Source organism: Hetaerina americana, unplaced genomic scaffold, assembly GCF_022747635.1.
Source record: "Hetaerina americana unplaced genomic scaffold, ioHetAmer1.1.p SCAF_5, whole genome shotgun sequence".
Lineage (NCBI taxonomy): Eukaryota > Metazoa > Arthropoda > Insecta > Odonata > Calopterygidae > Hetaerina > Hetaerina americana.
The window spans coordinates 14,021,659-14,040,354 of record NW_027287095.1 but is presented as its reverse complement, the minus strand read 5'-3'; the positions used below and the strand labels follow the sequence as shown (position 1 = coordinate 14,040,354).

General features: G+C 36.7%; 2 protein-coding genes across 6 annotated transcripts in view; one reads left to right on the top strand and one right to left on the bottom strand.

The window, feature by feature from the left end:
• The window catches only part of cora (erythrocyte membrane protein band 4.1 like coracle), a 146,064-nt gene extending 143,589 nt beyond the window's left edge, over positions 1-2,475 (top strand). For 4 of the 5 annotated variants that reach the window (XM_071592793.1, XM_071592794.1, XM_071592792.1 and 1 more), the window contains one exon: positions 285-2,475. In XM_071592793.1, coding sequence (XP_071448894.1) covers positions 285-503 — 219 coding nt within the window. In that variant the 3' untranslated portion in view covers positions 504-2,475. The remainder of the gene's footprint in view (positions 1-284) is intronic. The other variant, XR_011702115.1, reaches the window with a different exon arrangement.
• A 587-nt stretch (positions 2,476-3,062) lies between these two features.
• On the bottom strand, positions 3,063-8,839 carry LOC139693524 (protein phosphatase 1 regulatory subunit 42-like). Its single transcript, XM_071591719.1, has 7 exons — positions 8,792-8,839; positions 8,246-8,412; positions 8,020-8,158; positions 7,671-7,908; positions 7,462-7,572; positions 7,242-7,364; positions 3,063-3,174 (listed from the first exon to the last, which is right to left on the bottom strand). Exons 1-7 carry the CDS (start codon positions 8,837-8,839, stop codon positions 3,077-3,079), a joined length of 924 nt encoding a protein of 307 aa, XP_071447820.1. The 3' UTR covers positions 3,063-3,076.
• Positions 8,840-18,696: the final 9,857 nt, after the last annotated feature.

Here is an 18,696-nt window from a genome sequence, read left to right as displayed (position 1 = left end):
AATGAATAATATGCTTGGCATTTTCCTTCCTTGGGCTCAGGTATGTGAAGTACTTTTGAAAATTTTAAATTATCTCCCTTAAATTCATTTTACTTGTCAAAAGTGCATGGGAATTTAAAGCATGAAAGTTACATGAGTATGAGTATCCATAAAAAAGATTTTTATGGAGTATTTTAGCAGTGTTCAATTATATCATTCTTAATTTAATGTTTATAAATGTTTGCATGTTTATCATGTGTCATTAATGTTTCAAGTCATTATTTCTGTTAAATTATAATTAATAGTACCAGACGGAGCGAGATGGGGTTGTGGAAACGAGAATGGAACAGAAAATAACAATACAGTCTGATGGAGATCCTATTGATCATGATAAGGCATTGGCTGAAGCCATCCAAGAGGCAGCTGCGATGAATCCTGACTTGACAGTTGAAAAGATAGAAATCCAGCAACAACAGCAGGCGGCTGCAACCGAGCAAGCTGCAGCCACTGGGAAACTCCAATGATGACGGGGGAGGAGTGGGTCTCGATCCCCACCCACCAACCCAACAATATTGTTCCCATTCTTCTTCAGGCTCCTTCACTCTTTCATCGTTCCTTTGTTGATCCTTGTCGCCCTAATCCCTCTCTCGGGACTTATCCCCCCTCCAGCATTGCTGCTGCCATCACCACCATCTTCTGCGGGGTATGCAAGCTGCCTCCTCATCTTGTTCCTCACATCGTCAGTGTTCAATTAGCCATAAGAAAAGCTTTTGTGTTTGAGTGTTAATGCATGAGGAACGTACTTTGAGATATTGCCGTAGAAAGTGTGCCAGTTTGCATAGTATTCTTAATTATTTTGATAATTTGATTAGTCAACCTTCTTGAAATAATCTAATTTTTGAATGATAAAATTCAGTTGTTTGATAAAATTCAGTTGTTTGATAAAATTATTGTGTATGGATTTAGGTTCTACAATGATCCAAAAAGTTGTCTTTCAATAAAAAAAGGGCCAATTAGGGAAGTATGGTGTATAATTGATTACACATTTTGTATGTAAATGTAATCGCTTGTGAAACCGTTTTGAGGAGATTGTAGAACCTGCCTGCCATAAGTAGTAATTTCTTTATTCTCAGTAGACTTTGGTTCATTTAGTACGTTTCAAAAATGGTAAAATTTGTTATCAATTTCAGGTTATGCCACCGACCTTATGTATTGCAAAGTTGTGTGGGGACTAATGGCACAACTTCAAGATAAGAGAGTAGCCCATCTGAACACATGTTTTCTTTAGTTTCGTCTAAAATCATCATTGTGTTGAAAATCTGTTCATTTGTGTAAAAGGTCGAGCACCAAATTTGTTCTGCATTTGGAATCTGCATATGTAATGCATATTTTTTATCTAAGTGCTCTTACTGGGTGGTGGCTATGCACATGGGCAGTAAGGCGTAATTCCTTATTTAATTAGCCGTTTGTGCATCTTAAGATGTGGGTCGAACCAAGTGAAAGGCAGCTAAGAATGGGTCTGAAGACCATGAGTTGTTCATGGATTTCTGCATGTTGGGTGTACCATGTAGAATAACTGTTACACCTTTGATGCTCTATAATTTAAAAAGTGAAATTGTTCACTGATTTAAGTTGGAGGAATAGAAATTATTTGAGCCAAAATGTATAAAGTGTAAACAAATTTGACATTCCATTATTTTGGTCTATGTTGTTGGGGGAAAATGTTTTATTTTTTATGAAAATAGCTAATAACATATTGGCCCTCTATGAAATAACTGGCCTTTATGATAACAATACTGAAGGTTTAATGTTTAAGAAACATTTCCTGAAAATATGTTGGAACAAATGGTAACTTGGGGAACAAGTTTTCATAAAGCTTTTACTCCTGTAATGCTTATAGTACATGGTAATAAGTAGGATACTTATTATTAAAGGCCATCAAATCAGCCAGCAATTTGTGATGTTGAGAGAAATATTTAATATATTTCCTATCTGCATATTGTTATATGTATCTTTTTTATAAGCTACTACATTTGTTGGCATCTCTGCTGCCAGTCATTGTCATTCAACACAGCACTGCATTATCTGTTGAAAAGTTAAGTTTTTTTATCATCTTTGTCTGTAAATTTTACTATACATTGTCATTATTTGTATAATTATTTCAAATATGCTGAACTTTTCAGTTGAAACTCGAATTTTGTATTCACGAGGTACAAATCTGAATAATGTTATATTGTTGCTCATTTACTGCTATGTTTTCTATATTATTTTTCATACGTAAACGCATGCTTTTTACTGGGAAATCATTCACAAATATAGAAATAGAGCATTTAAAATTATTTAGCTTGACTTGTGAAAAATGGATCACTTATACTTTACCCAGTATGTATGGTAGCTGATATAAAAAGACCTTAAAGCATTGAGCTTGAAACTTGTGTATCTACACTATTGATATAAATTCCACTTTTTAAATATATATTTGTTTATTGTAGAGAACCATTCTCTATTTTATTTCCTTTCCCCTTGTGTCAAACCTATGGGAGTGGAAGGTGGACAAATTTTTCAGGAAAATAATCCAGCAGCTCTACTGCTCATGCTCCTGGAGAAAAGTGAGGGAGCGATGACTGTGTCTAGGATGTGGGAAGTAAATTAATTCATCTTAATTCAGTTAAGAGTTCATATAGCTGCTGAAATTTTATTAGTGTGAAATGGGGGGAATGGTGGCAAATTTTACTTTCTTTCAAGTCTGCAATGCTTCATGAGTGAAACATTCTTGCAAAGACTGCAAAACTCTTTCCAGTATTCTTTTCAACAGATTTACAAAGGCAATACTCCGAAAACTATTGAGGCAGTTTACATTGCATGTGCTACCTGGTTTTATTAATTGTTAACATTTATTTAAAATAAACCATCATCCCGATAAGTACATAATTTGTGTGTGGGAGGATTTTTACTTCTAGTCCTGCAATCACCTGTTCAGTCAATTCTTCGTATTTTCTACTATATACCAATAAAAGGAAGGAATTTAATAAGCACTCACTTGGTTTTCAGGCAAGTTTTCCTTGAAATTTATTTTGCACATGGTTTTCATTTCTGACTAAGTAGGTTTATGGAATATGTTCATATCAGATACAGTATTCGATGAGTGTTGGAAACTGGATGTAGGCTTCTTTTGACTTCTGATCATTACTGTTCCTGAAAAGAAGAAGTGATTGGAGGTTAGCTGAGATAATGAAAAATTGGTCAATGTCCCACAATCATATGGTTTGAAGTAAGCCATGCCATTTTGAGTATTATTCTCATATGCAGCCATGTGGTCTGCTTGAAATATGACTGCAAATGGGAAAGGATTGTATAAAAAGCCACTCCAAAAGAATATATATTTGTGGCATATTACAAGGCTTATGATTTACAATTTTCAGTTACGAGTGCATAAGTTTACCTGAACCCAAATTTTCACCCAAATGAAAATTCTTATTACCTACTTTTGCCCTTTTTTCTCAAAAAACTTGGAGTAACAATGCTGGGTGAGTGCAAAGGTACAGACACTCCTATGCTGCCTACATCAGAGAGACATTTCCATTTCAAAGACAACATAAATTGCAATTTTAATTAATATAGGATATTAAGGTCCACCCTTTCAGCAAACATTACTTCCATGAGGAGTGACTGCTTCATTTAATTAGCCACTTTAATTAATTTTTCATCTGACTGGTTTATATGTTGTAGAGGTTCAGGGCTGGAGCTATTTGAAATTTTCCCACCACAAGTTATTTTAAATAACTTACCATTAGTTGGTGGAAAAATGCTGAGAATGGGTCCAATATATGTTAGAATATTATTAAAAGCAGAAGGAAGAACTTAGCAAGTAGAATTCAGAAAGATTAGCTACAGTTCTATTGTTAATCATTTGTGACAACAATGAATTCAACCTAACCAACTTCAGGATTATTCAAATCTTGTATCTGAACCCCTGGCAAACATTACGTCTTTTACTGGTGTTCCATCTAAATTATCTACCCTCAAAACTAGCTCAAATGACTGATTATATGGCAAAGTTTCAGATCTGGTGAGATATGTAGTTTTAATAGTGAAATTTGAGTTTTAAAAGAGTAAAAAACATGCTTACTCCTTATGTTAATTGGCACAAAAAGTTCTGGGAATGTGCCCAATGCATAAAAAAACACTCAAAACAGAAAGTAGTATTTGGGACTAATATTTTCCTTCATATTTTCCAACTGATTTCATTTAAAAAATGAAAAAGGTGATCACAGCATCTTGTTTTACACATTTTTAAGTTTGAATTCACTCAAGTCCTCATCAGAATCTTATTAAAAGTGCTTGACTGGAGTGTGGGGGTGATGCTTTGAAGCATACAGAGAGTTTTTAGTTCTAGCATCATCATGTGGGCTACCTCTTAACATTCCCTGTCTCATGTCTCCAAGTACTAGTTTTTCAATTGCTTCTAAAAAATTCTTGCCTTTCATTAGAATGCCTTGAGATTTCCCATCAAGAGGTTACTATTATTCAAATAGGAAATAAAAAAGTTTGGAAACTATCCTGTTAATGTCGTCATTATTTTAAATTTATTCTAGACCTCTTGGAAAAGTCACTATGTTGTTAAAGCAAAAATATTTTAATGTAGAAGTAAAAAACTAATGCTCAGCACTAAGTTATAATTTAAAAAAATTCTCGCACCTCTTTGTTCATTCCTTATATAAGATATCATTTCATATTTGTGGTTCACCCCATTACAATTTTTGAGAGTAAATTCTAACTTTTTAATAATTTTTAACATTTAGTCTTCAAAAGTGAAATAATAAGTCTGCCTAAAGGTTCTGTTTGAGTGAGAAGTTGAGGAAATATTAATATCTAAGGAAGTTTTTCCTTCAAGTTATTTTATCTGTGAAGTCATAAGAAGGTAAGTTATGGACAGCCCCAACAAATGTGGCATACTTCTTATCTTGTTGGCTTCCTCTTATTTGTCTACCTTATTTTCTGATTCAGTTTTTGTACCTTCTACCTCCTTTTATGCCATATAAAACGTTCATTCTCTTCTAGGCTTCACTAAAATACCCACTCCTTTCACTGTCTGTAACATCTCACTGCGTCTCAATATTTCTTCTGCTACTTTTTCTTGATTTTCTCAGTGGCTTCCTCTCTTTGCTCACCATTATCAAAATGTTATCATCAGTCTCCTTCACTGTACTTTCTCCATGCACACATCGCAAATGCCTCTAATGTCTGCCCATCTTCCAGACTTAAAGATAAGGTTTTATATCTGTGCACTGTGCTCTGTATTGACATGGTAGCCACTCAGTCATAAAAATCATGAAGAAGTTGGAAATTTTGTATGAAAATTGAGAGGATGATATGGAAATTGGGAATGCTAGATGAGGACAACATGCTTTTTAGTGGTGTGGACAATTCATCTTTGGTCTATGTCATTGCACATACCAGTCCTCGAAAAATTCATGTTGAAGTATCGGTTGAACTTGTGTAATACTCAATGCAACAATTTCAGAGTGTAAAAATCATTCCCCTTGACCAGGATTCAAACCCGGATCACTGGCATCCGGATTTCCGGCTGAGTTCTTTGGCCAGTTAAGCTATTGAGGAGTCCTCATAAACTCAGAAATTTTTCAATGATTTTTACCCTCTGAAATTGTTTGATTGAAATACATGTTCCATTAAAAGCTACTGTTGTGGCATGTCCTGCAGTTTCTTGGGATTCTGCGATACTGGTTGGCAGGGAAATCAATGTGAGATAATTCCAAAACAAACTCATCAAATTCAAACGCTGAGAAAAAACTAGGAAAAGGATGGTATGTTCAGCATGAAAAAGTTAGAAATGAAAAACTGTAAAATGGGTAATCACCATGATTAAAGCCTACTAATCATCTCTTAACACACCTATCATAAATTACCTTGTAAATACTTCTTTTGCTCATGCTATTCATCTCCTAATATCCCTCTTACTATGCTCATTTCGCTCCAAAGTCTACTCTATTATTTGAACTGTTCCAACTGCTCTAGTCTATTCCCTTGTATTTTGTTTAACTTAGGTTTCCTTCTGCACAAGAATTTAGTATTATTTATATATTATTTATCTGCACCCCTTGATTCTCTCATTGTTTCTGTGAAGTATTTAATAACAACTGCAATCGCTAAGCCATCCAACTTTGCTGTATCATCTGCCATGTATCATCTGCCACCCTAACACATAATCACATCTCTGCCAAATTTTATTTCCAGCTCAAACCTTACTAATGATAATGATACTAATGCCCAAGTGATATTGTATGGCCTGCATGCTAAAAACTACTGGCTGGAAATAACAGACAACTTACTGCTGCCTATAAAATTAAAGCCTGCCTACTGCCAATACTGTTTCTCCCTCTGATGGCATTACCTCTATAACTTTTTATATTATTGTGGAAAGAATCCTGAAAGAACATGAACCTTCAAATGTAAGCCTTATCTAATATTTTCTGTCACAAATTGGAAATAATTAGTATTTTTTGTGTTTGTGGAATATATGTTAAAGTTGGTGATTCGAATTGCATTGAAACGTTCTGGAAAAATACATAAGTACAAAATTTCCCTGTCCTATTGATGACAAAATTCCATTTTTAATATGATTTTTATTATCAGGTTATCTACCAGTTAATGTAGGTTTTGGATGGGCACAACCACCAAATATATATTTCATTACTCCGAAGGAAACAACCCAACCTTCTCTACAAAACGTCCCTCTCATTTCTGTTGTGTACTCCCTTCATCCCATCCAAAATCCCTATTGTATTCCTGCCCTTTCCTCGTTTGCCTAACATTCATTCTATCACAGTCTTCAACGTCCCACTTCCAATCAATGTACCCTTCATCCATAATATTTTATAATACACAAAATCATAATCAACAATAATTGTTTTTCACTTAATTTGGGACCAGTTTAATCCTTCAATATAAGTAATGCTATGATTTTCTGGATGTTATGATTTTTCTGGAAAATTCAGGTGACTAAGAAAAGAAATTGGACCCCTTCATTATGCTGAATTTGTGAATTATGTGTATTATTGGGCAGAGTATGAGCTAGAAGATGGCAGCTGAGAGCAGAAGTTACTGGGGTAACTTCCGCTCTCAACTGCCTTTGTAGGTCACTGCAGGCTGTTAGGTTTACTTGTTCTGGTTGCATATGTTACTTATTTCAAATTGACAATGGGTAAATACTTTCAAGCATGTCTTGAAACTTTAGGACATACTTTTTAAGCTCCATGGTGGGAACAGAGATGTGATTGCTGCAAGACCTGGTTTGGTAGGCAAATTATTGCAAAGGGTCAAATCTGAAATTTCCTTACTTTCATTCCTGTCAGATGTCACTAAACCTGGAAGTGAGTAAAAATTACATGAATGAGATTCTCAGTATATTTTATAAGTTACAAATCATGTGATCAGTACTTGAAATAAATAATCATTACCAACCTGGGAAATCATTTTGTGGAATAACTGTAACACTTTGTTGTTTTTTGAAAATTTCAAAGTTTTGGACAAATTCTCTTGTCACCTGATAGAGTTTTTTGTTATCTAACCACTCTATACAGAAATAAAATTATAATTAATAACCTTATTGAAGAATTTTGAATCCTTTATATTACAAGCCACAAGTTTTATATTGCAATAATTGTCCAAACCTAATTTTTGTGAGGCCGACATCATAACTGCATCTCTGTACTTGGGGAAAGAACAAATTTCATTCCCAGACAGATCCAGAATCTGCAGATTGGGCAAAGTGCTCAGTGGTTCACATACTCCTGGGATGCTTTGAAATTTATTGCCTCGTGCATGCAATTCTACCAAAGACTTTAGGAGGCATATGTCCCACAAGGAATTTAATTCATTTTTGGAAATATCCAGGAGAAGTAAAGTTTCCTGAAAGTAGAATTATGACATTTTTTGTTTTTGGGAACCTGTTCACCATGGTAGCTAGAAGTATTATAAACAGTCCATGATTTCTATTCCCCTTTATTTCAATTTAATTACAGATAAAGATTCCATTGTTCTTGGATCAAATTGCAGTGCTTCCCCAGGGGGCAAATTTTGTTGTTCAAGGTGCAATTCTTTTAATTGCTTGAGGTTTTCCAGGCCTTCCACGACAGTAATGCAGTTATGCCCAATAAACCTTGAAATATATGAAGTTTATCATAAAATCATCCCCATTTTGTGGCGTATATACATATTGCACACAAATCTCCAGGAATTCACTCACAATTTTTCAAGATTTATTAATTTTTCCAAGTTTTCAATTCTGGATATTTTATTATCTTGAAGATATAAATGAGTTAGCTTGTTGAAAATATGTAAGTTCTCAATTTTGGTTATAGAATTTCCTTGCAAGTAAAGAACCTTTAAATTGCTGCACACTGTAATAACACCCTGAAGAACAAAACTTATATCAATGTCTTAAAACCTCTAATGTAACATTAATAATTCATGCATATGAAGAACTTACTATTTCATGGATATTTTTATTCTGGAAATGAAGATGAGTGACATTTTTTAGGAACTTTGCGTTTACTTCTTCTCTTCTTTTAGTCACATTAAGTTTATTCTTCACAAACTGATTGGTTACAACGGTGTCGCTTAGTTTAACCATTTCTATCAATTCATTATTGTTCCCTGTCATACCTGATTTATTACATCTAGCAACGCAAAAATGGATTTCACATGAACGTTGTGATAAACACGACACCAATAAATTTATTCTTGTTTGGTCATATCTTCTCCTTTCATTCTCCTCTCAACTCTGGCATACAAGTGGTTTCGGTGCATGGAACTCTGTTAACAAGATTGGCTTCACCATGGTAACCGATAAGTTGAGCGTTGGACCACTGACCGCCGGGCCCGGGGTCGATTCCCGGGCCCCCGCAACCTCCCCCGAATAATGCGATTTCCCCCGATCTGTCCACACGTTTCTAAAGAAGTTGATCATGAATAATATTCTCTATATTTTTTGCCCTGCCATTATCTAATATAATTTTATTCCTTAATTGTATAGGTATTACCTAGAAGCTATGGCAGCATCTATGGTAGATTGTAGTGCTACCCGCCGAAATATTGGCAATCCTTGGTAAGAGTTAATTTTAAAAATATGCCGTAAAAAGTGAGATCTGTTTTGAAATTACTCATTAATTCTGTATGAGTTGAACTTATTTTTGTTATTTCGTTCATTAAATATGTCATTGCCAATGCAGATTTTTTAGTTCCTACGAATATCTCAAAGGTCATTTCCCGTTGTCAGGGCTTTATTTCGAGTAGTATCTAGAAATATATATTTATTAATAATACATGGAAAAAGACAAACTACACGGCAGCATTAAGGTTCCGGCACTGTATATAAAAAATATTGTAGATTATATCGATAGGTAAATCACAAAATAAGCCCGATATGCGTCTCTTATTATTTGTTGAATTTATTTTGAAAATACATCTCAACAGAGGCTGTGTATCAGCGTAGAGTTGTAGTCGTTTCGGTAGAATTCACTGAGTGTTGTAACTTTTTTCCTGTCGCTGACTGTTCTGTAAGTTCCAAGAAGCAATATAAATAAATAATTCAAAACCTAAATTGTGAATTATAAGGTATATTCTAATGATTGTGAACAGAAGTGAGATTCCAACCAGCATTTCATCGTCACGTCTTAGTAATGTCTCTTATAATCTTAATTTATCAAAGAGCAGCCCTTGCTACTATAGATGTCGTCAAAAGAAAAACATGTAAATACATTCATTCATTGCTGTAATGGAGCTAACTCATGGAATTTCACTCTTGAGAAGTCCAGTTCAAAATATTCACCAAAAAATAGGGGCGTGAGGGCGGCCAATCCTCGGTTACGTTTATGAACCTATTGTAGCTACTCTGTCTTGCAGTATGGGGAAGTTTGTTATAGAAATTTAACGCAAGGTTATCTGACTGGTTGACGGTTGTGGACCCACTGCATTGGGTTGTCTAACATATTTCTTGACCTTGTTGTGAACCTTGGCTGTGAATATTGCCTCTTAATACATAGTTATTTAAATTATCTTTCATATGAATTAAGCATGGTAAATGTATATGTTAAAGACTGCCGGACTCTTAGCTTGGCAAAAAGGGGACGACAGTGATCATCATGGCCAGAGCTAGTTGTAATCCTGCTTTCTTTTGTATCATGAGCAGAGTTTCTGTGTCACTTGCATGCCTCCAAAGCCTCAGGCCATAACTTAGGTGACTTTAGAGAAAGACGAAACAGGCAAGCCTCTAATGTTTCTCAGGAACACAGCTTTTAAGTCTCCTGATTACAAAGAGATTCTTGGAAAGGTTTTTTAGAGATTGCAGTAAATGACTTTTCAGGAGATATTATTCAATAAAAAACCCAAGGAGCTAGACAGATCTTTGAGCTTTACCAGTACTTCTAAGGTCACAGAGAAGATATGGTGTTTTTTCATATTATAAAATAAGTTTATTAGCCGAGAACCAGTCACTAGCTTGTTGTTGCAAGTCTTTTAGTTCTTCATGTGCCTGCCCAGGATTTTTATATTTATTTATGAAAGTAGTGTCATCAGCATACAGGATACAATCAGCAGGTATATTACTTGGTGAGTCATTGATCATCAGCAGAAATAACAGAGTATCAAATGCAGACCCCTTGGGCACACCTTTTTTTACTTGCCAGAATTTTGACTTACAACCATTCTACCACTTGTTTATGGTTTTTTAAATATGAGGTCAGGAATTTCAGTTCAGAGCTATGGATGCCATTATACTGCAAATGTTAAATTTCATGGTCTACACAATCAAATGCTGAGGATAGGTCAAACAATGAGAGTCATAAGCACAGCCTATCTTCTAAAGCACAGCCTATCTTTTAAAGCACACACTAATTGCTTTAAGACATATTCAACAGCTTGCTCTTTAGACTTTCAAGGTCTAAAACCAAATTGTTTGGATCTGAGTAAGTTCTTTCTTTCTGGACACATAAGTATTTGGGCACTGCCAATACCCTCGATGACTTAGCCAATCACAGGAATGATGGCAATGGGGCAGTAATGTTTTTGGAATGTTTTTACCATCCCACTAATAAATTGGTATTGCCTAAGAGTATTTTAGGACATAAGGAAAGTGTTCCTAAACAGAAACAGGTATTGATGAACAATGGCCTTAATTAGAGAGACCATAGACATATCATATCTACTTATTGATCCCTCAAATTTAGCAACCATTTTCACTATTTCAGATGGAGGGAAAAGTTTCAGTAGGAGCAGGAGATCTATTGAGGCAATCTTTAAAACCCAGATTGGAGTTAGATTATTCACAAAGAATATTGTCCGAGGAGCTTGTGAAGAAGTTATCACATTTAGAGGGATGTATTTTGGTATCTTTTTTTACATTAGTTGAAGGACCTATTTTCCTTAGGATTGACCAGGCGGATTTACATTTATTTTGGTAGCTGTCAATAAATGCTCAATTGTCATTGCGTTTAGCCATTTTAGCTTCTTATGATATTCCCTTTTGAACTTATTGTACATTCTAAGGTTGGCATCAGTTGATCATCTTTTAACATGATAATAGTTACACCACAGATTTTCTCCTAACTGTACAAGTTCAGGTGTAAACCAGTTATTTTATTAATTGACTTAAGATTAATAAATTTTAGTAGGAATGCTTAATTGAATATTAAACTGACTGTTTCAAAGAACAAGTTAAAGTTCTGTAGGCCATTATCTGAAGTAAGTAAGAACACCAAATCTAGTTTGGTAAGGTGATGTTTGAAATTTGCCATATGGCTTGGATTAATTGGCCGTGTAATTGTTAATAAGTTTTTTTACAGTTCACAACTGAAGGAACATCCAATGCACCGAAGGAATGAAACTGTGATCAGAGATCAAAGAATCAAAAAAAATTAATAGAATATTCCTGGACATTTTCACTAGTAGCAATATTATCCAAGCATATAGAGTTTCTGGTTGATTGTGAGTTGGCACAATACAGATTAAAGGCTCTGAGTAAAATATCAAGTTGAGTACTGTACCTTGAATCACATGCCATATCAGCATTTAAGTCAGTCCCTATGACAGTATCAACATTGTACTTTTGAAGAAAGATCAAGACCTCCTCTAATTGATTACAGAAAATACTAAAATCACCTTAGGGTGGGTGATGGAGACAGCTATTAAGTTTTAACTCTTAAAGAAAACAGCAACTATATTCTATTGTTTCAGGCTTCACTTCTGGAAGTATTTAATATCCATTACTAAAAAGAAACAAAGACTCGTACTTTTCCACAGATTTAAATCTGTGGAAAAGTACGAGTCTTTCTTTCTTTTTAGTAATGGAAAACAGCAACTATTTCAAATTGCAATTCAAACAGAAACACTCCAAATCTAAAGTTATGCACTCTAAAATGTGTGATGTAAATATGCATACCCCCTTTTTTGATTGATTTGTGAAAGTATATAGGGTTAAGACAGAACAATAATCTTGATTTCCCATGCAGCTAAAGTGATTCTCAGGATCATCCACCAAAGGATTGAGAGTAGAGCAAACGATTACTTAGAGGATGATCAGTTTGGGTTTAGGAAGGGGAGAGATACACATGATGCCATTGCAGTAATGAGATCACCAATCGAGAGGAATATAGATTACAATAAGGACATATTTGCCTGTATTGTAGATTTCAAAAAAGCGTTTGACCTAGTGAATTGGGAAAAACTAATGAGTATATTGCAGAAAATAGGAATAGATTGGAGGGAAAGGAGGCTAATCCACAACCTGTACATGTCTCAGACTGCTCAGATGCGAGTGGGGAATGGGGAGTCCGAATGGGCAGTGTTAGGAAGAGGTGTAAGGCAATGTGGCCTATTATCACAATTGCTGTTCAACCTATATGTGGAGGAAATGATTACAGAGGCTGAGTGAATCGGAAATTCAGTGCAACAGATATGGGATGAGAATCAATATAAATAAAAAAAAGGTTATGCGATTTTCTAGAAAGAAAAAGGCTAAGCCAAATAATAAAATAGGAGGGCAAAAACTAGATCAGGTGGAACAGTTTACGTATCTCGGTAGTGTTTTGGACCAACATGGTCAAAGTAGTAGGGACGTAAGGAGAAGAATTGCGCTAGGCAAAGAGGCTTTCACAAGGAGGAGGGAGTTGATGACGGAGACGTTGAGTAAGGATATTAAGAAAAGGCTGGTAAAAACTTTGATATGGAGCGTAGCTATTTACGGCGCGGAAACGTGATAATTGAAGCAGAGGGATAAACGTAGATTGGAGGCTTTTGAAAAGAGGGGGTGGAGAACAATGGAGAAGGTGAAATGGACAGAAAAGAAAACAAATGAGGAAATACCTGGTATGGTGAGCGAAGAGAGGGGTTTGTTGGGAGAAATCCTATGGGGGCAGGAAAAGTGGATGAAGGGTGTATTGATCGGTAGTGAGATGTTGAAGACTTTAATAGAGGGGAGAATGTTAGGCAAAAGGGGAAAGGGCAGGAACAGGATATCAAACTTATTGTCCTATAGTCCTCACATGATGTAGCCTTTACCTTTTTTGGAATAGGAACTACAACTGATCTCACAAAGTCTTTCGGCCAGATTCCTTCCTCATACATAATACGAATCAGCCCATAAAGCCTCTTCCTCCCACATTTTCCTAAACCTTTTAGTAGTTCAGAAGGAATGTTATCCACCCCCATGGCCTTATTTAGTTATATCTCCCTCAATGCCCTTTCTATCTCATTGTCGAGTATGCCTGGACCTAAGCTATCTTCGTCAACGTCATATTCCTCGTCTATGTCTAACATTGTTGGTCTAAGCATATTCTCTATACTATACATACACTATATCCTCTAATTGATCGTATATCCTATCAACTTCTTCCTTCTTATGATTGCTCAGTGGCATCTGAGCAATGAGCAATGACCAAGTTCGTCGGTTCTGCTTATATCTCTACTATTAATATTCATCCGCCCTTGTTCGATGTTGACTACGCTTCTTTCTACCTCTTTATTAAAAATCATAGCAACCCCTCTTGGCTCTCGTCCCCGCCACTGTATATTATTCTATAATTATCAATCCAGTAATCCCTGCTATCCTTCCATCTCACTTTGCATTGACCTAAAATATGTATACTTCTCCTTTCCATATCTCGCTTAATATTCTCTAATTTTCCTGTCGCCTATATTATCCCAACATTCTGAGTTCCTATTCTATCTAAATTGGTATTCTTCTTCATCGTCTTCTGTCCTACTGCTGTCAGTCTCCCCTTGCAAGAGTTTCTTTGGATGACGACCGTGGAAGCCTTGCCTCCCCTGCTACCAGACACGACACATGACCGATTGGGCCGAGCCCCATAGTTGCCAGGACTCAAAATCTCTCTAGTGATAATCATGTAAATCTTAGGAATGATAATTGAGGTGGTTTCCCGTTGCCTTCCTCAATAGTGTTTTTAACATCACACCATCACTCAATGGCTGTGCCACTGGGGTCAGACGTCTTTGCAGCTGCCTCGCTGAGGAACAGACGCTGCGTGGACTACCTTTGTTTGGCTGCTAACATTCAACCTATCTGGCATGGTTGACCCTACCGGGAGCATTAATTATTACTCCCGCCAGCACAGCTCTAGGGGTCATCAGACATCAGAACGCACAAGCCCTTCCACCACGTCAAGGTTGTAGTCCATGGAAGGGGAATATATATATATATATAATATATATATATATATATATATATATATATATATATATATATATATATATATATATATATATATATATATATAAAAACACAGATGTAGATTTTTAGAATATAGAGACACAAAGAAAGGACACTCACAATTTGTTATTTTACGTTTCGACAGCACGGCTGTCGTCTTCAGAATCTTGATTCTGAAGACGACAGCCGTGCTGTCGAAATGTAAAATAACAAATTGTGAGTGTCCTTTCTTTATGTCTCTATATTCTAAAAATCTACATCTGTGTTTTTATATATTTGTGCGTCGCCGAAGAGCGTTCCATTTCGAAGATATTTTATATATATATATATATATATATATATATATAATTATATATATATACACACACACATATATATATACATATATATATATATACATATATGCATGTATGTGTGTATATATATATATATATATATATATATATATATATATATATATATATATATATATATATATATATATATATATACACACATACACATTCAAACACGAAATCCCGCCAAACGGCGAATAAATACTCATATATGCAGAAACAGATATAAGGAAAAGGGATAGGAACACACATAAAGGACGAACACAATATAGGTGGGGAAGGCGGAATTGAACGGATCACAAGAGTAAAAATATTTCCTTGATCGGGACTCGAACCTCGGATCTTTCCACTTGCCGGGCGGATGCTCTTAACCACTTCAGCTATCGAGGAAACGTTATTTCCCCTGAGATCCATGGGTCTAATATGTCGCCAAGCGCCCCGATTCTTTAGCCAAGAGATGGCGTCAGGGGGCTGTTTCACCCACCAAAGGAGAAATAGACAATACACAAGAGGAAAGGACAGTGGGTTAGAATTCATACAACATCATACAGGAAAGGAACAGTGCGTTTCGTGGCACGCATAGCCAGAAGAAAGAGATGAGCCACATTGGCCAAATACACATTCAAACACGAAATCCCGCCAAACGGCGAATAAATACTCATATATGCAGAAACAGATATAAGGAAAAGGGATAGGAACACATATAAAACCAGCAGCAGCAGGACAGAAGACGCAGGAGAAGAAGACCACATTACATAGAATAGGAACGTGGAATGTTAGGACAATGATGAGGACAGGGAAATTGGAGAATGTTAAGCGAGAGATGGGAAGGGGAAATATAGATATTTTAGGTCTATGCGAGGTGAGATGGAAAGATAGTGGGGATTACTGTAGTGATAAGTATAGAATAATATACAGCGGTGGGGACAAGAGCCAACGAGGGGTTGCCATTGTATTAAATGAAGAGGTAGGGAGAAGCGTAGTCAACATAGAGCAGGTAACGGATAGAATACTACTAGTAGAGATAAAAGCAGAACCGACGAATTTGGTTATTATTCAGGTATACATGCCACCGAGCAACCATAAGGAAGAAGAGGTCGATAGGATATACGATCAGTTAGAGGACATAATCGCGTGTGCTCCTGCAGGGAAACATTTGATAGTGATGGGGGATTGGAATGTGACGGTAGGCGAAGGAAGAGATGGTGATGAGGTCGAGGACTACCGTTTAGGCACGAGGAATGACCGCGGGGAGAAAGCAGTCGAGTTCTGCAGGTGACAGGGGCTAGTCATCACCAACACTTGGTTTAGACACCACAAAAGACGCATGTATACTTGGAAAATGCCAGGTGACTAGGTATCAGCTAGATTATATCCTGGTTAGACACAGGTTTAGGAACAGTGTGATAAATTCGCACAGCTTCCCAGGAGTGGATGCGGACTCTGACCACAATTTAGTTGTTATGAAATATAGCGTCCGTTTCAAAAAGATAAGGTAGGGGCGGCGAGCTAGAAAATGGATAGTAGAAGCATTAAATGGTTTGAAAGGGAAAGAATACAAACAGGCGGTAGAGGAAATCATGGAGCATGGTAAAGAGCTAAGTACTATCGAAGAAAAATGGGAAAGTATCAAGAAAGGGTTGTCTAAAGCTGCAAAAGACACAATTGGAACCGTTAACGCTAAAAGGACTAGGAAACCATGGATCACAGATGAGATGATTACAAAGATGGATGAGCGGCAAAAATGGAAGAATGTAAATACAGAGTAAGGCAAAATAAAGTACAAAGAATTGAACAATAAATTGAGGCGGGCAACAAATAAAGCAAAAGAAGCATGGTGGAAGACGCAGTGCGAGGATATGGAAAGTCTGCAGAGGATGGGTGAAATTGGTGCACTGTACAGCAAAGTTAAATCTTTATCGGGAAGTAAGAAAGGGAGATCAACGATAGCAGTTAGAGATAAGGCGGGTAAGGTAATAGTAGACGCAGGAAAGATCCAAGAGAGATGGAAGGAATATATAGAAGAACTGTAAAGGATAGAGCTTAGACCAATAAAGTTAGACATAGAAAAGGAACATGATGTAGAGGAAGATAGCTTAGGTCCAGGCATACTAGACAATGAGATAGAAAGGGCATTAAGGGAGATGAAACTAAATAAGGCCGTGGGGGTGGATAACATTCCCGCGGAACTTTTAAAATGCTTAGGAAAATGTGGAAGGAAGAGGCTATATGGGCTGATCCGTAGTATTTATGAGGAAGGAATCTGGCCGGAAGACTTTGTGAGATCAGTTTTAGTTCCTATTCCGAAAAAGGTAAAGGCTATATCATGTGAGCACTACAGGACGATAAGTTTGATTTCACACGCAGCTAAAGTTGTTCTCAGGATCATAAACAAAAGGATAGAGAGTAAGGCAAATGATTACTTAGGGGATGATCAGTTTGGGTTTAGGAAGGGAAGAGGTATGCGAGATGCCATTGCAGTAATGAGATTATTAATCGAGAGGAATATAGAACACAACCAGGAGGTATTTGCCTGTTTCGTAGATTTCGAAAAAGCTTTTGATAGAGTGAACTGGGAAAAACTAATGAGTATATTTCAGAAAATAGGAATAGATTGGAGAGAAAGGAGGCTAATCCGCAACCTGTACATGTCTCAGACTGCTCAGGTGCGGGTTGGAAACGGGGAGTCTGGATGGGCAGTGTTAGGAAGAGGTGTAAGGCAGGGGGTCCCATTATCACCGCTGCTGTTCAACCTGTATGCAGAGGAAATGATCAAAGAGGCGTGGGAAAAAGTGGAGGTAGGAATGAAAGTGGGCTGGGAATTCGTAAAATCAGTTAAGTTTGCTAATGACCAAGCTTTAGTTTGCCAGTCAGCCAAGGGTTTGCAAGCATTGCTGAGTGAATTGGAAATTCAGTGCAACAGGTATGGGATGAGAATCAATATTAATAAAACAAAGGTTATGCGATTTTCAAGAAAGAAAAAGGCTAAGCTTAACATTAGAATAGGAGGGCTAAAACTAGAGCAGGTAGAACAGTTTACGTATCTCGGTAGTGTTTTGGACCAACACGGTTAAAGTAGTAGCAACCTAAGGAGAAGAATTGGGCTAGGCAAAGAGGCTTTCACAAGGAGGAGGGAGTTGATGACAGGGACGTTGAGTAAGGATATTACGAAAAGACTCATAAAAACTTTGATATGGAGCGTAGCTATTTACGGCGCGGAAACGTGGTCATTGAAGCAGGAGGATAGACATAGACTAGAGGCTTTTGAAATGTGGGTGTGGAGAAGAATGGAGAAGGTGAAATGGACAGAGAAGAAAACAAACGAGGAAGTACTTGGTATGGTGGGCGAAGATAGGGGTTTTGTATGGAGCAATCCTTGGGAGGCTGGAAAAGTGGCTGAAAGGGGTATTGACCAGCAGCGGGATGTTGAAGACTGTAATTGAGGGGAGAATGTTAGGCAAACGAGGAAAGGGAAGGAACAGGATAGGGATGCTGGGCGGGATGAAGGGAGGAAGAAAGTACTCAGAGCTGAAGAGGGACCTGATGTAAAGTAGGATGTTGTGTTTTGCTAGGGGTCACAAATTATTTAATTAGTAATTATGGCCATCCAAAAACCTACCTTAACAGGTAGATTACCTA